The 20645-nt window shown below is 43.8% G+C and overlaps 1 protein-coding gene across 2 annotated transcripts; it reads left to right on the forward strand.

The window, feature by feature from the left end:
* The first annotated feature begins 234 nt into the window (after positions 1-234).
* On the forward strand, positions 235-8493 carry LOC119328806 (heat shock 70 kDa protein 15-like). 2 transcript variants are annotated; one of them, XM_037601792.1, is made up of 10 exons: positions 235-394; positions 765-1998; positions 3196-3405; positions 3535-3630; positions 3722-3943; positions 4672-4866; positions 4940-5086; positions 5161-5310; positions 7687-7817; positions 7902-8109. In XM_037601792.1, exons 2-10 carry the CDS (start codon positions 829-831, stop codon positions 8107-8109), a joined length of 2529 nt encoding a protein of 842 aa, XP_037457689.1. In that variant the 5' UTR covers positions 235-394; positions 765-828. The 2 variants fall into 2 exon arrangements, with proteins under 2 accessions (XP_037457689.1, XP_037457698.1); XM_037601801.1 differs by lacking the exon at positions 235-394 and having other exon boundaries at positions 795-1998; positions 7902-8493.
* The last annotated feature ends 12152 nt before the right edge of the window (positions 8494-20645 follow it).

Consider the following 20645-nt stretch of genomic DNA (forward strand, 5'->3'; position numbering starts at 1 on the left):
GGAGCGAGAGATCGCCGCCGCCTCCGAGAGGAAAGAAAACCCTAACGAGAGGGGATCGATGGAGCTCGTAGGTGGTTTTTTTTTTAGGTGAAGGAAGAAACTGACTCGTTCCCCGCAGTTTCGAGCATTTTGCAGGCGGCCCATGAAACCGACAGCCCAGATACGAGGCTAAGTGCACAGACCGACCTGGCGAACCCAGGGTTTTCCCACCTTCTAGAGGATTCGCTACGACCACCAGGCGCCGTATATACACCACCACCCGACCTCCTCTCGTCCGTCTCCTCCTCGCCAAGGAAAAAGAGCTGCTGCCAAGACACCAGCCTCAGCTGCGGCGGCTACCAGAAGCAAAGCTCCAGAAGCTTCTCTGGCCTCGGCAACGGCCTCCACGCCGCGGGTACGACCCAGTCCCATACCCCCCTCCCGCTTGGTTCGACCATGGCGGATGCGTCGATATCGATCTCCCCGTGCTCGGATCCGCTTTGGCTTTTCACCATTAGATCATGTTTCTAGATTAGGCGTTTAATTCCCTTGTTACTTTGTTGAGGATTATGCTGCGGTTTGTAGAGTTTTGCTACTGCTTTAGGGCCGCAGGGATGGGTTTGCCAAGGTTTTGGATCTGGGGTTTGTGGTCGATTTGGGTTGAATTCGACCACTTTTTGGGCTCTGGGTTATGGATTCGGGAGGTTTTGCTGTATATACGTTGAGATTTATGCATTTCCACTGCTTTTCAGGGTTCCTTAACTCCTGGATCTCGTTCTGTGCAGGTGTAGTTCGCGATCTAGATCTCAGAACCAGTAGTGACCGAAAGATAAAAAGGACAGGTCGGAGATGAGTGTGGTGGGGTTTGATCTTGGCAATGAGAGCTGCATTGTGGGGGTGGCGCGGCAGCGCGGAATCGACGTGGTCCTCAATGAAGAGTCCAAGCGGGAGACCCCAGCTATTGTCTGCTTTGGCGACAAGCAGCGTTTCATCGGCACTGCAGGCGCCGCCAACTCCACCATGAACCCCAAGAACTCCATCTCCCAGATCAAGCGCTTACTGGGACGCAAGTTTGCTGATCCTGAGCTGCAGGATGATATTAAGGCCTTCCCATTCCGTGTCTCGGAGGGCCCTGATGGGTTCCCGCTCGTTCACGTACGGTATCTGGGGGAGGAACGCTCATTCACCCCCACACAGCTGCTTGCCATGGTGCTGTCCAATTTGAAGGCCATTGCTGAGGGTAACCTCAACTCAGCTGTTATTGACTGCTGCATTGGTATCCCGGTCTATTTTACTGACCTGCAGCGGAGGGCTGTTATTGACGCTGCAACAATTGCTGGTCTCCGGCCATTGCGCTTGTTCCATGAGACTACTGCGACAGCATTGGCATATGGGATCTACAAGACTGATCTCCCTGAGAATGATCAGCTGAATGTGGCATTTGTTGATGTTGGGAATGCCAGCATGCAGGTCAGCATTGTTGGGTACAAGAAGGGGCAGCTCAAGATGCTATCACATGCATATGACCGTTCTCTTGGCGGAAGGGACTTTGATGAAGCCCTTTTTAAGCACTTTGCAGCAAAATTTAAAGAGGAGTATAAGATTGATGTCTACCAGAATGCCCGTGCCTGCATTAGGTTGCGTGTGGCATGTGAGAAGCTCAAGAAGATGCTGAGCGCCAATCCAGAGGCGCCAATGAACATTGAGTGCTTGATGGATGAGAAGGATGTACGTGGATTCATTAAGAGGGATGAGTTTGAACAGATCAGCGCACCAGTACTAGAACGTGTGAAGGGGCCGCTGGAAAAGGCATTGTCAGAAGCTGGCTTGACGACGGAAAGTCTGCACTTTGTTGAGGTTGTTGGATCAGGCTCTCGTGTTCCTGCAGTAATGAAGATAATTACTGAATTCTTTGGAAAAGAACCAAGGAGAACTATGAATGCAAGTGAATGTGTTGCCCGGGGATGTGCTCTCCAGTGTGCTATTCTTAGCCCCACGTTCAAAGTGCGGGAGTTTCAGGTATTCACTTGCTTGCATATGTTTGCTGCTTTCCTTCGGTGGTCTCAGTTTTCTCCACAATGTTTCATCTTAAATGTGTTGAAATTTTGCATCCTCCCCTATATGCATGAGAAGTATAATATAAATAGATGTCATTAGAAGTATAGAACAGCTGTTGGACATGAGCTTTCTGTGATATAAGGTAGCTTGACCATTTTATGCCTATAATTGTTACAGACTTCATTTCGTCTTTCTATGCATTCATTGCGCTAACATCGTTTTGTCCATTTGTTGCATTTTATCTGAAATTTTCAGTACCTCCGCCCCTTCCCGACTTTAAGTAGGCCTTAGTAATGTGGGAAAGATGATATTTCCTTTTAGAAAAAGTAAACACTAACTTTCCTATAATGATGGAATGTGTGTGAGATCTAACATACATGGGGTTGCTGGTGTACTTGATAATTATGTTGGTGGAGAAGCCTAGTTGCGTGTTCATTTGAATTGTAAATTTAAGCCAACGATTAAGCTCTTACAATTGCACGACAACTTTGTGTGCCCTCTTGCTATGCAGTTTGAACTAATTTTTGCTGAGCTCATAATTTGTGAGGACAGTGGCAGCACTCTGTTTTCCAACCGCACGTGGCCCTGTTTCCCCTTCCCTTTTCTAGGCCATGTAGGCGTGCAGCACTTTCCTTCTCCTGCTGCACTTGCCTAGTGTGCTTCTGTTTTTCTTTTTCTTTTAATTTGATTTGTGCCATGTATGTTTCCAACATTCAAAGGAAACCGAAAAAAATGACTGCATGCTGCAACTAGAAGGTTAGGTGGGAAAGGCAAAAGTTCCTAGGGGACCACCCAATCCACAGTTGACTCATGCTTGCTACGGTGGCCTTGTCGGAATGTAGCGTCAGTTACAGGATCCCCATAATCTGTTTGATCTTGTGGATCTGCTTTTCATAAGAGCTCATTATGTTCTCAAGAAATATAGTTCCTCACATTTGCTGAGATTTTACATTACTGGTGCTTTCAGTTGATTTTGATTATCAAGTGTCATATATGCTGCATGAAATATCTGTGATTTTAATCTCTTGTGTATTGTGTAAGTTGCAATTTATGCTGATGTTAGATTTATTTCTGAGTGACTGTTTAAGAGAACATGTGGTTCTGCTCTTTTTACCCCTTTACCCCCTAGTTTTGACATTGGCTTTAAACCTTATGCAGGTTAATGAAGGGTTTCCTTTTTCAGTTGCTTTATCATGGAAGCCAGATGCTCAGAACAATGAATCCCAACAAACTGTTGTATTCCCCAAGGGGAATCCAATGCCTAGCATCAAGGCTCTGACCTTCTATAGGTCCAGTACATTTGCAGTAGATGTTTTGAATGTTGACACAGATGATTTGCAGATAACACACAAAATTAGCACTTACACGGTGGGTATTGTTATTTTTTTGCCCCAATCTTATGCAATGCAACTGCAATGAATTGGGCCTTATATAAGCTGTGGTTCTAGCAAGTTCTAATGGTGCCTGATTTGATTTTGCTTACCTAACTACATGCAGATTGGCCCTTTCCAATCCAGTAAAGGTGAGAAGGCTAAACTGAAAGTGAAAGTTCGCCTCAACATCCATGGGATAGTCTCTCTTGAATCAGCAACGGTAATTTGCAATACCGTGTTCAGTTTTCATTTTTCTGAGATATCATGTAATATCGTTCTGATATTGTGTGCTTTGCTTCGTCGCTATGCAGATGCTGGAAGAGGAGGAAGTGGAAGTTCCGGTTTCATCTACAAGTGAGGTGCCAAAGGATGCTACTAGAATGGAGACAGATGATGCACCACAGGACCCTGCTTCTAGTGCTGGTGACCATATGCAGGAACCTAAAGGAGCTGCTGATCATGCTGAGGGTGCTGCTGAAAACGGGGCACAAGATTCCGAGGAAAAAACTGTTCCAATGGATACTGACACAAAGGTACTGTTTTATTCTCTGTATTGTAGTCCCTCTGGTCCTTTTTACTCTGCGTATTAGATTTGTGCTAAGTCAAACTTTGTAAAATTTGACCGAATTTATATTAAAAAATATCAACATATATAATATTAAATATATATACTATGAAACTACATATCATAATAAACCTAATAATATTGATTTGGCATTGTGAATGTTGATACTTTTTTGTATAAGTTTGGTCAGAGTAGTGATACTTTGACTTTAGACAAAACTTATGTGCGGACTAAAAGGACCGGAGGGTGTATAGGATTAGTATGCCTGGTCTTTTGCTTGCGGCATGTTTTGAAGAGCTATTTTCTTTGCAGCTTCAAATCTGTGTTTACCCAGATTTGAATGTACCTATCTCAGTTTATTTGGCTCAGTTAGTACTTTGTCAGATAATTGCACAATATTTCTGTAATGAGCTTGGTAGTGATCATCCTTATGGTGCTTATTGAGTATTTCACTATGTGTATCAAAAGAAGTTTCTCCATCATTTTTTTGGTAAAGCACTTGATTTTCCCCATGAAAAAGCTTGTAACCATCCTTATGGTGGTAATAAAGCAGTTCTGTTATGTTTTTGCAGTTATGGACTAAAATTTTTAGTTTCGTTTATTCATGTTAATATTTTGGCAAAGCAATTATCTATATGAAATAATTTTTCTTGGGCAAGACGATTATCTATATGAAATAATTTGTGTACCTTTTAGGTTGAGCCATCAAAAAAGAAAGTTAAGAAAACAAATGTTCCAGTTGCTGAATTGGTGTATGGGGCGATGGGCACTGTTGAGCTAGAGAAAGCTGTTGAGAAAGAATATGAAATGGCTCTTCAGGACAGAGTGATGGAAGAAACTAAGGACAAGAAAAATTCAGTTGAGGCTTATGTTTATGACATGCGTAACAAGGTATGTTGAATTGCATGCTCTGATGATTGTTAATGACTGAGTAGTACCTGATGTCAGCTTCTCTTGTATTCAGATTCATGAGAAGTACAATGATTTTGTCATGTCGGAGGATATAGAAGGGTTGATGGCTAAACTTCAGGAGGTTGAGGATTGGCTGTATGAAGATGGTGAGGATGAGACCAAGGGAGTCTATGTTGCAAAACTAGAAGAACTGAAAAAGGTATGCTTTCTCCGGTGCATTATATGGTTTACAGTTTGGTTTTGTTCTCATTCTTTAACTTTGCTCCTCTGCAGCTTGGTGGTCCTATCGAAATGCGCTACAAAGAGTGGACAGAAAGAGGTCCAGCTCTTGAGCAATTGGTGTACTGCATCCGCAGTTTTAGAGAGGCTGCATTGTCTGGTGACCAAAAGTTTGATCACATAGACGTATCAGAGAAACAAAAGGTATGCGCTAACATGAAGTCGATGACTGGTTGTTGTTAGAAATGCTCACCACTCTTTGCTTTATCTGCTATAAATGCAAAGTCCTCCCATTCTAGCGGTCAGTTATTTTTATTGTTTGGACTAGACAAATCTCCACTTGCAATCTGAAGTGCAGCTCTTAACCGATAAAAATGCATATTTGTCAGTAGGTGTAAAAAGGCGAAGAAAGTAGTCCGTTACAAAATATAACATAACTTTGACCAGCAATATATAACAAAGTGTATGGACTAGGCATATATGAATGACATCGTTGCAGTGCCTTGCAAAATACTTTTGTGCCATGTTATGTATTTGTACTATTTTATATACTTAAGTGAAAAACGCAGTCAAAGTTGTGCACTGAAGACCATGAAAAGTCTGCCTCTATTATGCATTTTATGCATGGCACGTCAGTGTATAACTGAGTTATGGTTGCCTGGAGTAGAAGAATAGTTATGTTCATTAAGAAGGATAACCTTCTTTGCTTTTGTTGGGCGTGTCTACTTTAATGATATATTGTCAAATATATGGTTTCGGTGGGGTTCGGCTCCTCTGCAGTACAGCTATTACTGCACAGGTACTGTAGCAATCACAATCTGCCATTCAATTTAAACCGATGGTTCTCAACAACAGAACTCGTTGTGCCAACATCGGCCGAGCACTCGACTAAGTTTTTCCCAAATCAAACATAGCGATCGGTTTTGCTCCGTCGTCGCCGAATCCGGTCAACATGCACTGCTTCGTCTGATGCCCTTCACCGGCTGCTGCAACGAATGGATGGGACGCAGCTGCTGCGAGAGCAGACAGCAGACTGGAGATGCAGCTGCTGCACGGCTGCACCCTTTCTCACTGCGAGCAGCAGTTCCACGAAGAGCTCCATGAGCAGAAGGATGACGGCGAGCTCGACAAGCCCGACAACAATGACAAGCTGGAGGCTCCTCCCGATGAACTCGACGAGGAATACGGCCACGGCCATGCCCAACCACATCAAGGTAGTGGACTAGGCGCACTTGCACGTAGTACACCGGCTGCGCCGTGTATGGTGGTGGCGGGGCCGCCGGTCATGGGGCGGCCTCTCCGACGTATGAGGGAACAGGGGCGCCCAACACGGGAGCCAGCGCATCGTCGTCGTCGTCGTGCGCCATCTCCTTGTCAGACCTGAGCTGGGCTCGTCGGAGTTTGTGTCGAAGCGGAAGAGGTAATCCATGACCTCCGAGACGATCGATGAGACCTCAGGTAGGGGCCGTTGAGCCACTGGTCGGAGGAGGTGTCGCCGACAACAACAGAGAGTACACACCTCAATGCGTCAGCGGAGGATAGGTCTGGCATGGAGACGATCAGACAAAGAGATAGAGGCGCAGGCGGGGCGGCTTAATGATGGCGAGGCTCTGGGCGCGCTCGAGCTCTTGGCCTCTTGCATGAGGTTGTCGACGTGTCATCCGAATAGACGAAGATGAGCAGGTTGAGGGCGTGGTGCGGGAGCTGATACACGAGCATCGAGTTAGGCTCGCCAGGGACGAAGAGAACAAGGGGGTGAGCTTGACGAGCACAGGGAAGAGGACGACGTGGGGACGATGACGGTCTTGTAGCCCAGAAGCGTCGAATTAAAATGGATGGCAGATTGGCTTCCTACAGTACCTGTGCAGTAATATCTACACTGTAGAGGAGCCGAACCCGTTTCGGTGTGGTTGCAAATATGAATGTTAGATAACTCCTATTGGCGTTGAAAACTTGAAATTTGTTTTAATACAAACTGATGCAAACTATATTGTTTTTATTTAAAATGCTAGTTTGTTGATCAAATGTAGTAATACATGACATTGGGGTGAAGAACAGCATTTGTAGAGATGACATTGGGTTCTTTGCCTTGAAAAAACAACCTACTTTTGGGTACTACTCCCTCCGTTCCTAAATATAAGTCTTTGTAGAGATTTCACTATGGACTACATACGAAGCAAAATGAATGAATCTAAACTCTAAAATGCATCTATATACATCCGTATGTGGTTCATAGTGGAATCTCTACAAAGACTTATATTTAGGAACGGAGGGAGTAGTTTTTTGTTGTTGAAAAAAGGCCTATTGGAGTAAGAAACACCCCCAGCGTGTAGTTGTGTGGCATTGCTCCACTCACATGTTCGAATATCGAGTTCACTCAGTAAGGTCTAGTTAGATTGAACATTTATCCTTGGTTAGAAAGAGTGGTTGCACGAGTATATGTCCACATTGTAATTGGCTTACACAAATCTGATGGCAAATCTACACCCAAGTGACGAATCAAAATGTTGGAATAGACTTACTATATACAAAGACTAAAGAAAGATGAGACGAGTTGCTAACCTGTATTGTTTCATACAGGTCGTTAATGAGTGCTCGGACGCAGAGACCTGGCTAACGGAGAAAAAGCAGCAGCAAGATGCTCTACCTAAGCATGCTAATCCCGTCCTCCTTGTTTCTGACATAAAGAAGAAGGCTGAAGCACTTGACAGGTAAGTTGGTGTTCTTCACTTGAGAAAATCCCCTTTGAAAGAGTTGTATGTATCTGACAATTGTCCCGCTACTTTGTCTTGTAGGTTCTGCAAACCCATCATGACCAAACCCAGGCCAGCGCCAAAGCCACAGACCCCGCCGCCAGCAGAAACCCCATCACCCGAGGCTCAGACACCAGAACAACAGTCAAATGGAGCCGATGAGTCTGCTGAGCCAGCTAGCGATGGTGCTCAGGATGAGCATGCGGTGGAGCAAATGGACACCGACAAGGACGATCCTTCCCAGGCTTAAGAGCTGTCGATCAGAGGAGATTTTATGCCCATGATCGATTGGGTTCTCTTGTGCTTTTTGCCTGCTAGGGCAATAGACTAGCAGGAATGGTTGTTTTCATACGTTGTGAGGATATGAGTAGAACATGGAGCGTTCTGCAGTGTTTCTAGACGTCTTTGTCCCTTCAATAGCGGTCTTTTCTTTGGCGACGTTTGGCAGATGCATGCAGGGTAAGGGCATTCGTCGAGGTCTTGGTGACCCATGGTCTCCAGTGTATTTTTTCAATGACGATGGTCCATAACGTTGTAACTTTTATCTACGGTGGCCCATAGCGATTCAGAAATTTTTGGTCACTACGGAAACAATATTTATGTCACTATTAAGAGCTTTCTTGAATTCCTGTAAGCTGATTTGTCTTATTGCTAATTGTGTGCTTCTGCTGACCATCCATCTTTGGAGCCTCCCCATCACGATTTGAGCATCTCCAACAGATGGTGCGGAAGTTTGTTGAAAGGGACTTGAGCATCTCTAGTAGACCCGCAAAATGCGGTTACAGTTAAAAGCAGATTTGTGAGTCAACGCGGGTAAAAACAGATTTGTGGGTCGACACGGGCTGTGGCTGAGCAGACCCTGTGTAGCAGATCTGTTGCAGAGCATATTCCCTTGATAAGTGAATTTACAGCGATTTTGAAAATTGATTTCAAATTCGAACAATAAAACATAGTTTGGGTGCAAATAAAAAGCATATTTTTTATGACAAACGCAAAAGGACTTCATGCAAAAGCAACGATCACGTCCATCATTATCTTGGTCGCGTTTCACTCCGCACCACCCCCATCAATGCCTTCGCCACCCCTGAATCCATCGCCGACACTTGTTCCAACTTCGGCACCGAAAGCATCGCTGGACGCACTGAATGCATCAGCGGCACGGTTCCAAATCCCGATGAGAAAACATCGTCGGCACTGAAACACACACTGGCCGCCGCTAGCATCCTCCTCTTCAAGATGTCTTTCCTTGCCATATCATGCCATTATTTGGTGATGTCGTCCATGTCATCACGGTTCAATGTCATGATCCTATTCTCTTCGACAAGAAGTTTGGACATGACTTTGTTCTCAGCGGCACGTGCTCTTCTCTCCTCAATGGCCGCCTTGCACAACCCCGCGTCCTTGAGCAATTGCCACTTCTCTTACTTCTCTCGTGCCTTCTTCTCGGCCAACTCTTTCTTTGTCTCCAATGTCTTCGCTAACATCAACTCATTTGATTGCACCACGGCATCTATCTTGTCCCGCAAGCTTGATGCTTCGTGTTTCCTCTTGATCTTCTCTTTTGTCTTCTTGTCACCGGGCTTGTTCATGTTTCTTGGGCCATCATCATCTTCATCTTCATCCATGTTCATAAGTGAACCTCTCTTCGGTGGGGATTCTCTGTCAATCAGCTTCCACTTGTCACACCCTTTGAGCAAGTTTCAACAATGCTCTAGTTTAATTTTTTTGCCTCCGGAAGCTTCCATGTCTTTGTATCTTTGTTGGGCAATTTTCTCCTACACAATTAAAACAATGTCAAATGATGCAATCACTTCAATGGTACAAATGATTTGCACAACATGGGACGTGAAAACGAACTCACATAGTCGGATTCCACGGTTCCACTTGGAGGTGCATTGCGAACTTGTTCCAAGCAAGCATCCCAACGACTACAAATCGGCTTGATCACGTCCCAACGGCCTTGGAGTGACCGAAAGGTGCGTGGAGTCCTATTGGGATGATTCCCCATCAAGCGAAAGTATTGATCTTCGATTCTTTGCCAATACCTCTTGGTGGTTTGAAATGTACCGGTGCAAGCATCAAGAGACACCGCACTCCAAGTCTTGATCAAGATTTGGTCTTCCAACATCGTATAGTTCTTCGATCTCGAGCTTTTTTTTGCTTGTGCTTGCTCATACACCCCCTCATCTACCTCCTCCACTTCATCATCACCACCGTGATCATCCACGCCACCCTCCATTTCATTGTAATCGAAATCAGCGAATGAGGCTTGATCGATGTCGACGCTGTTGGTGTCCAACAAGTTGACGAACTCGGCAGCGACATTGTTCGAACCATCGCTACAATGGTGACATCAAGTCACGAGCTACCACATTGTTCGAACCACTACCACAATGAGTGACATCCGGTCAATTCATCGAACACCTTGTCTGCGGTGGAAGCAGTGCCGTTGAACGCCATCATCAGGGAACGTATTGCCGGGGCGGAGGGAGATGATGAAGGCGCCGACCTTTTTGTAGGAACCTTCTTGCGCTTCACGCCCGAAACCTTGCCCACCTTCTCCGGTGGCGGCCGGGCAGATCGTGCAGTGGCGGCGACGCCCAGCGCGCGTGCCTTCCTGGCGGGGCCAGCCAGATTTCCACCCCGCACGACCACGTTGCCCTGCCGCTTGCGGTTTGGCGCAGTGGTGTCTTGAGCGACGGTGGGGGCGACATGACCGGTGATACGTCTCCAATGTATCTATAATTTATGAAGTAGTCATGCCATGTTTACAACAATTTCATATGGTTTTGGTATGATTTGATTAGAACTAAACTGGACTGACGCTGTTTTCAGCAGAACTACCGTGGTGTCGTTTTTTGTGCAGAAATAAAAGTTCTCAGAATGGGCTGAAAATTTATGATGAACTTTTATGGACCAAAAGAGACCCCCGAAGCATACGAAGGACCATAAGCTTCACAAGGAACCCACAAGCCTGGGGGGCGCGCCCCCAGGGCGTGTGGAGGCGGCTCGTGGGCCCCTCGGGCACCTCCTTGACATGAGACCGACGCAACAAATTCTTATACATGCCAAAACCCTCGAAAAGAACCCTAGACGAGAAGTTCCGCCGCTGCAAGCCTCTGTACCCCCAAAAAATCAATCTAAGCCCTCTCCGGCACCCTGCCGGAGGGGGGCATCATCACTGGAGGCCATGGAGGAGGAAGCCAGAGGGGGCCATCATCACCATGGAGGCCAAGGACCAGAGGGAGAACCTCTCCCCATCTAGGGGAGGCCATGGAGGAGGAAGCACAAGGGGGAGACTCTCTCCCCTCTCTCTCGGTGGCGCTGGAGTGCCGCTGGGGGAACCATCGCCGCGGTGATCGTCTTCATCAACATCACCATCTTCATCACCTTCCTCATCTCTTTTCGGCGGTCCACTCTCCCCACCCTGCTGTAATCCCCTACTTGAATATGGTGCTTTATGCCACATATTATGATCCAATGATGTGTTGCCATCCTATGATGTTTTGAGTAGATTTCTTTTGTCTTTTGGGTTGATTGATGATCCAGGTTGGTTTGAGTTGTATGTTTTATTTTGGTGTTGTCCTATGGTGCTCTCCGTGTCGCGCAAGCGTGAGAGATTCCCGCTGTAGGGTTTGCAATATGTTCATTATTCGCTTATAGTGGGTTGCTAGAGTGACAGAAGCTTAAACCCGAGTAAGGGGGTTGTTTGCGTATGGGAGTAAAGAGGACTTGATACTTTAATGCTATGGTTGGGTTTTACCTTAATGATCTCTAGTAGTTGTGGATGCTTAATAGAGTTTCAATCATAAGTGCATATGATCCAAGTAGAGAAAGTATGTTAGCTTATGCCTCCCTCATATAAAATTGCAATAATGATTACCGATCATGTTAACAATTTCCTAGGACAGTTACGCACACCGATCCATCATTATCCCACACTCGCTATTTGTAATATATTGTAATATATTCTAACTTTATGATAACAACACCTATTTTTATATTTTAGTTCTCTGATTTCATGCAAAGCTATCCTCTTCATACCCACAACATAGTTTTATTTCTCGTTTCTAGATGGAAGCAAACATTCGGTGTACGTAGTCGTACCAGTGGCAGATAGGACTTGAGAGAATACTGATCTTACCTTTAGCTCCTTGTAGGTTCGACACTCCATACTTATCACTTCCACCTTTGAAAATTGCTACGTTGATTTCTTGCACTTGGGGATTATCAAGCTCTTTTCTGGCGCCGTTGCCGGGGAGCAATAGCGTGGGGTTGATATTCTCGTGTGTGCTTGTTTGCTTTCTTCACTAAGTAGATTTTGTTTTCCCTTTTGTTTTTGTTTTCTTTAGTTGTGGGTGAAACAAACAATTTTTTTAAAGAATGCAAAATACAAAAAAATTACTTGTCTCTTATGCCTAAAAACTTTTTCAAAAAGAGAAGTGATTGGAAGGTTATGCATTGGAGAAGTGAGGGTCGACCTTGAACACTTGTGTTCATGCTCATGGAAACAATGTAAAAGATTTCATGGAAGTTTCTCAAAAATAAGTATCCCCTTGTATATATCAATTGTATTATAAAAATAATGTGCCAAGATTTGGCTTTAGGATGATTTGATTGCTTGTTTTCTATGTGTGGTGCAAAACTAGAAACTTTGGCTGTAGTGCGCGAATTTACATCTTTTACAGGAACGTCAAAAGTTTCTGAAATTTTTACACAGTACTACTATGCAAATTATTTAGTTTTCCTATTTTCTTAGAATTTTTTGAGTACATAAGTACGGTAAATGTTCAGATTGCTATAGACTGTCCTGTTTTTGACAGATTCTATTTTCTATGTGTTGTTTGCTTATTTTGATGAATCTATGTGTTGTATCGGGGGGTATGAACCATGGTGAAGTTGGAATACAGTAGATATAATGCTATTATGAAATTGGAATGAGTTTACAACAATACCTAAAGATAGTGATTTGCCTTATTATACTAACATATCTCACAAGGTTTTTGTTAATTTTTGTGTGGATGAAGTGTTCAAAGATCGAGGAGGTATCAATATAAGAAGAATACAGAGAGACAAGAGTTCAAGATTGGGGATGCTCAAGGCATCCCAAGTGAAGCTGTGTTCGAACTGGAGGAAAGCAAAGCAAAGGAATGGGAAAAAGTACAGGAAGTGAAATTAGGTGTATAGTGCAAACCACAGGTCTCGAAAGCAATGGAATAAAAAAATGGGGTGTGTTCAGACTACGGGAAACTTTCTAGCCGTCGCCTTGAATTTTGACCGTTACACATACACTAGCCGTTGCATTCCCTTTGATCTATATATACATACAGAAATCACAAGCTTGAGAACAACACACACATCACACAACCATTCACACCACAGAGCCATTCCTCAGTGCTGAGCATATTTCAACATATCATTTTCTCATTCAAGTGCACACCATTTCTAGTAGCAGCCAATGAATAAAAACTACCGTAGGCGATCGGAAAATGAAGATGAATTCGTTTTCCTCATACACCCTACGTTAGAAGGCAATAGCTCATCAACAAAAAAGCCAATACATACATCCATCCTCACAGGATCCACATACATACATGAAACACTTACTGACCATAAGGTCATGTGCCAAAGACGATTCCACATGGAGAGACATCTTTCAAGCCTTAGTTCATTTTTTTGAGAAGTGCAATCTTTAAGATGGAACATATGTATCTGTGGAAGAGCAAGTAGCTATATTTCTATACACAATATCAAAGAATGCAAGCAATCGGACAGTGCAATATATATTCCAACACAGTGGATCAACGATCAGTTATTATTTTCAAGTTGTGCTCAATACGATTACATCATTATCATGCAACTACATACGATTGCCGTCCCTACACCAACATCGCATCTTAAGACAACGAAAATTTGCATACTTTCAGGTACTACTTATGTTCTGTTTTGACATGGTAAATTCATACTAAGAAAATTTGATGTGTGCCTATCTCTAACTATAGCCTGAAATTTACAGAATTCTTTTGGAGCTATTGACGACATCCACTTTCCCATGACAATTCCACTTGGGCAGCAAGATCCATATAGAAACAGAAAGCAAGGCCTTTCACAAAGTTGCATGGTCGCATGTGACTTTGATCTAGAGTTCGTGCATGTACATCCTGGTTGGGAAGGGTCTGCTTCAGATGCAAGAGTTCTACAAGACGCACTTAAGTATGGTTTTAGTGTACTCCATGGTAAATTCCATCTTGTAGATGCAGGCTATGCAAACACACCACAATTCATTGCTCCATACAAGGGAACAAGGTATCATTTGCAAGAACAAGGAAGAGTCCAACAGAGGCCACAATCCACTAAATAATTGTTCAATCTCCGCCATGCTCAGCTTCAGAATCATGTTGAGAGAATTATCGATATATTAAAAAAGAGGTATCCCATATTGAAGGCTGCTACGTCATATGATATTGACACTCAGGTTGATATTTCAATGGCTTGTTGTGTGATGCACAATTTCATACAGCTACATGATGGTGACATGTCATTGTCGGATAGATGTATGGAAGATATAAATGAAAGCAATATGGAAGATGTACCAGATGGAGATACCAAATACAATGTTGATGTGCCATTATTTGACAGCATGCAGCAAGCTGGGAATGACATGTGAGATGCCATGGCAAATGCAATGTGGGCTTACTACAATGCAAGGCGATGAACTATATGTAATAAATGTAAAACAATTTGGTTTGTACTACAGTTAATTCTACTCAATCAAAAGGATTTGTGATCAAGTGTCATTTAACATTGCATTGGTACTAACACATCTGACCAGGAGCACATACACAAAAGTCAGGTACCCTTTCCTAGGCTAGTACCTTCGCACTACATGATAATTTGCTACCATTAACATGGCATTAGTAGCAGTACAAGTGCCTACATCAACATACAAAAGCCACTCTTGCAATTGACACAAAATCATTCTCCAAGGGGCATATTACCATAGCCAGTACACTAGGTGTTTTGAATTTTTCTTGTTAACCAGCCAAGCCGTAATGCATTAGTTGAAAAAGAGAGGAAGACTTCCCTGTTGTCCTTGTTGTCGGTGAAGTGGTCAACTGCTTTTAGCATATCTCCCATTTGTAGATCTGGCAACCCTTCAAGTGTAGCAATGCATTTTTGTATGCTATAGGGATCCTCCAATTTCCTCTCCTCGATGTCTGCGAACCGTTCCATCTCCTCTCTTTTGAGGCTCAGGTACCTCTCGTGGAAATCATCAATACTAGAATTAGTCTTCTGTCTTTCCCCCCGCTTAGCACTAGTAAGCTCAGGAGCAGAATGAGATGGTTGACAATTGCTACGCATGTCTTCTGGAAGTTCCATCGACATATGTGGGGCTTGTTTTGAAGAAAATGGTGTTGTTAGTGCATCTTGTGATTGAGCATGTAATGTAGAACATTTCACTTGAGTTGAGTTCACTGCTTCTAGATCTAATGGATCTAATGGATCATCAGTGCAAAACCAATTAGTGCTTCCATTGTCCTCTTCAGTATCAATAGGCATGCATGATTCCCCAGGAGCAGGTAGGTTTGGTGTAGGTGAGCAAAAATGCTCCTCCAGACCTTCCAACTGCTGCGAATATGATGTCGTGATATGAGAGGGTTGTGTGGCCTTGTTTGCATAATAATCCATGCTACGACAACTCCTTCCTTGAGCGTAGCACCCTGCATGGACTATGTCCAGAAGAATCTCACTTAGAACATTGTATAAGACAAACCATAACTCAAGTCAATGATTTAAAACTCACCATCATATAGAGCAAATAGATCATTATAGTATGGGAATGACTTGTCTTGCCATCGGAGGGCATCTTTGTTCTTACATGCCTTTAATGCTTCCCAAACACTATATAGAGCAACCACGATCATTCTATCACGATCCAAACCGAAACCACTTTCAGATACCAAGTCTTGTATAGCTTTAAATTCTTTCTTCAAATCCTGCTCCTTTTGTTTGATCTGAGTTACTGTGAGTGATAACCAAATTTTGTATTGAATGCATTCACAATACTTCTCCAAGCCTCTTTGCTCCATGCATTTTTTGTTGGATATCTGGGAACATCATGTTCTTTCAAGAGCCAAATAAGAATGACTTCATCTTGTGATTCCAGCTGGCTCTAGCACAATTTTTGTTGGTGCCTGATGGAATGGAAAAGAAAAAAAATTAGTATCAGTTATTGAAAAACACACAAGTTAGCTGCTGATATGTACTGAATAGTGTATACAAGTTCAATCTTCCTAATGCTCTGGATCTCCTAATATAGTATGCTAAATAATCCCAAAGAATTTGTAACATAGTTAGGGACGCCATGCTATAGCTACACAATGTTAAGTGTTGATATATGTATACATTAGTGCGTGTACGCTTGCCTGTTTTCTGATAAATAATATTATCCAAAGATGATGTGTGCTCCCGGACGAGCTCCTCCACTACCTGATGTCCTTGGGCACTTATGAAAATATACATCAGATCTCTATAATGCTCTGTTTCTCCTAATACCATTTAACTGATTAGAACTATATGCCATTACTTGGGCACACGCACGCAGTGGCGGAGCATGAACTATTTTTTATAGAAGAACAGGGAGGCCTCTCCCCGGTTCCATTTCATCAATGAAACCAACATAGTACAAATAGCATCGACCCACTTAGAGGTGTAGTTCGACAGAAAGCACAAAGCTAAAGAGGACGACTAATATCTGAAAGAGTTTTGGCGACCCATGTCAAAGGACAGGGGGAAAGAAAACTACTGAAAGCACGCTTGCTGGGTGGGCATCTCCTTTGCCGTCTTCGGCGGCGCCAGTCCAGCTTGTGGCGACTAGCAGGCACCCAGAGTCGATGTCAGGCTGAGCAGCTTCGACTTGTCTCCGGCATCACGCTTCTTTTTGGGAGGAGTTTTGCCACGTCCTTCCGAGATCTTTAAATGGCGCCAGGGGTCCAAGGTAGTAGCATCCAACACCCACGAGCCTAGCCACTTGTGATTAGTAGTAGGCGTTGCAGAAAGGTGGTTAGCTGGGCTGAGAAGTCCTCCAGTCTCGATCTGCCCAGCTCCGGAGACAGGATGATCCAGGATTTTGTCATCCTTAGGATCAGTCCCATGACCTATTTAATAGAAGACCAAATAGTATTGTCAAAAACCATAGAGTTTAGAAGTTTCCAAAGCCCCACAGGAGATCAGAAGTAACATTATTCAAAGTAGAGTTTTTGTTATTGGAGACCCAAAATCTAGCTACAAATTCAAAGTTATTACCGATCTCTCTCTGGAACTGATTGGTAATGAAAGACCAGACAACTTTAGCCACTACACATTCAAAAAAGAGATGTGTGATGGATTCATTTTCCTCACAAAAAACAAAATCCAAAGGCTTGATAATGTGTCTCTTCCTAAGGTTATCTCTAGTCATCAGTATGTTCTGCGCCATCAACCAGAGGAAGACATGGATCCTGGGGGAACTCTCAACTTCCAGAAACTAGGAATGTAAATTGGTTGAACCCCCCTAAAGTTAATGACATGGTACAGAGAAATGGTGGAGTATTTACCATCATTCTCAAGCTGCCAGACTAAAGAGTCTGGGTTAGTATTGAGATTGAGGCTACCAACTATTTCTACCACTTGGTACCACTGTTCCATTATTTTCTCATTAAAAGTTCTTCTAAAAGTAAATTTTAAGTTGTGGCCATACCACACCTCACAAATGCATTTAGCAGGCTCATTGCAGATGATGTAGATAGGCCAGAATTGGACAGCGAGAGGTGAGTCTTGGAGGTTGGGAATCCCCAAACCTCCAAAATCTTTTTTCATACACACTAATCTCCAGTTAGCAAGGCGGAGTTTTCTGTGTCCTTCAAAGTCATTCCAGAGGCAGTGAGCCATTTGGGAATTGATCATCTCAATGGCCCATTTAGGGAATTTGAAGAAAGAGAGCAGGAAATGGGAATACTGGCCAGGCATAAATGGATGAGAACAAGCCAGCCTCTTTAAGAGAGGAGCTTTCCTCTCTAGCCAGCAATTCTCTTCATGATTTTGTCAATAAGAGGCCGGATGTCCTCCCTTCTAAGTTTATCATAATGAAGGGGAATATCTAAATATTTGATGGGGAAAGTTCCCTCACTACATTCTAAAATAGAGAGGAAGTGTTGGCAGCTATCTCTATCCATGTTAATAGGTAGCATCTCACTCTTAGAATAATTGATCCTCATACCAGAAACTTGCTCAAAACAAGTCAAAGCTATTTTAAGGTTTTGAGCATGAGTGGTATCATTATCTAAGAAAAGAATAGTGTCATCAGCATACTGGAGACAAATAATGCCTCCAAGACAAATCTCAGGACAAAGACCTGAGATTAGGTTATTATTAGCTGCTTTCATGAGCATTTTGGTAAGTACATCTACAACTAGGTTGAAAAGCAAAGGAGACATAGTGATACGTGGCTAACCCGGTGTAGGCCGATCTTTCACGATTGGAGTGGGATCCCTCGAAGAACACGATGAACACGGGGAAGAACGGGGAGAAATCACAAGGGGAAACACTCAAGAACAAGTCAAATCACACATCCACTAGACAATCAAACACACAAGATCCACAAGGGTACATGAACAACAAAAGGAAAGATACAAGGTAGAGTTCATCTCCAAGAGGAGGTCTTGATGGTATCCTAGACGGATCTTCCCGTGAGGGGGTCTTGATGATATCCCGCAGGATCTTCTCACATGGAGGTCTTGAACTCCATGGGAGTGGTAGTCTCTCTCTCTCTCTCACGAGTAGAGGTAGGAGCAAAGCTCACCTAAGAATGAGCTATCATATTTGCTTACCCTAACTAGAGGAAGGGGATGGAGTATATGTAGGCTAGTCCACGAAGGGGTAAGTGAGGAGGGGATACATGGGCCTTTGGCCCGGCTGTGCACGCGCAGGTGCCGAATGTCCGGGCCGGGGGCCAGATGTCCGGGGCTCGGGCCGGATGTCCGACCATTTGATGGCCGTAGCTTCTGTACTCGTTGCCGGATTTCCGGGAGGGGAGCTGGATGTCCAGGCTTTGCTGAGTTGCCAGATGTCTGGGGTTAGCGCCGGATGTCCGGCCACTGATGCTCTTGTGCGTCTGTTGGTGCAGGTCCTGCATGGCCGCACAGGCGCCAGATGTCCGGCCCTTGGCCTGGATATCCGGCCGCTGTAGCTTCAGCAACATCGTCTTCTTCCGTCGTCGCTTCCATGCTTCCCTCGCGGATGGTGTAGTTGTTCCTTGGTGCTTGCACTCCTCCTCATCGTCCGTGAAGCTCCGACAATACCTATGCATGCACACGGGAGAAGTGTCAAGTAGTATGCCATCCTCGAAGGGATCAAGTGAGCATGTGTAAAGGAGAAGATTCACCTTTGTGTATGTGAAGTAGATGTCGCACGTGTCACTCGCCGAACAGACGCTTGACATGGTGATGTCCATAGGATGCTTTGCATCATCTCCCCTCCCTTGGGAAAGATCCAAACTCGAATCAAAAACCGAATCACCATGGGAAAGAGATGGCTTCGCCGTGTAGAAGTGGACGTTCACCAAGTACTTGTCATCTTGAAGCTCGAAATGGGCACTCTCCAATGTCGCACCGTCTTGTGATTCCTTCCAAATAAGCAAGAACAACAAACACTTGGGAAAACTAATGTGGTTAGCGTTAGTACAAAACCAAGCATTCAAGTGGTGATTCACTGAACAAGTGTTGTCATCAAGCATAGCATATGGTTTGACAAAGGATTGTGTCATGACATGTAAGCATATGAATTGAGCACAAGCAAAGATATCATGGGGACAAGCATGTAAATGTGAGGTAGAGATGCTAATATGTTTGACAAGAGGACAAGCATCTACCTCAAGATCATAGAAAACATGCATAAAGCGCTTGACAAATGGTTGATGGTAGGCATAGGGATCATTCACACCACCAAATAAGATGAGATGTCTAAACACATGGGCAAGTGCAAGAAAAATCTAAGCATAACGTTCATAGGGTGTAGTGAATATAGTGTGGCACTCAACACAATAGAAAGAGCAATTGTTCATAATGTGTGATGCAATCAAGTGAATCATGTGACAAGCAAAGGGACATGACAAATGTGAAGAAATGATATTGGTGCAACCAACCATATGATAGTAGCAAGTAGTCCAAGAATTGGACGCAACACACAAGGTATATATGTCATGAAGCATGGAAATCTGGCAAGCATGGGTGAAAGCAATATCTTGAACATGCGTGCAAATGGTGCAAGCAACACATGAAGTATGATCCACAGTATCCAAGCTCAAGAAGGATGTCACCTTGAAAGCGTGTCCTTGTATGCATTCTTCACAATGCCGAAGTGGTAGGAAACATGGTGTAGAAGCTAGTCGTGGTAGAATGTATGAGGCTCGCTCTCAAGAGCTCGAATGGTCAACTCACGTGAAGTGGAAGTCGACACGAAGTCCAAGTATCCTACACATGCACACAACAAAACAAAGAACGTATGCACATGGTAGATAAACACATCATCCATCATGATGGTTATTTTCTCTTGCACATAACCATTAGAAGCACAAGTGCATGAATAATATGATGCAACAATGGCAATATTCATGGCACTAGGTATATGATGCAAAGAGGTAAGACAAGCATGCTTCACAAGAAATATGTCAAAATCTCCAAATATATGCGAGAATGCTAATAGTGGCAATCTCAATAGGAAGACTAAAAGCATTGTTGCACTCAGTAC

Source organism: Triticum dicoccoides, chromosome 1B (genome assembly GCF_002162155.2).
Source record: "Triticum dicoccoides isolate Atlit2015 ecotype Zavitan chromosome 1B, WEW_v2.0, whole genome shotgun sequence".
Taxonomy (NCBI): Eukaryota; Viridiplantae; Streptophyta; class Magnoliopsida; order Poales; family Poaceae; genus Triticum; species Triticum dicoccoides.

What these genes read in the sequence shown, in the direction of transcription:
- LOC119328806 (XM_037601792.1), top strand. Translation starts at nt 829, where the DNA reads ATGAGTGTGGTGGGGTTTGATCTTGGCAATGAGAGCTGCATTGTGGGG. An exon ending in ACAAAATTAGCACTTACACG is followed by an intron (nt 3,406 to 3,534) that starts GTGGGTATTGTT and finishes AACTACATGCAG; the next exon opens with ATTGGCCCTTTCCAATCCAG. An exon ending in ACGTATCAGAGAAACAAAAG is followed by an intron (nt 5,311 to 7,686) that starts GTATGCGCTAAC and finishes TGTTTCATACAG; the next exon opens with GTCGTTAATGAGTGCTCGGA.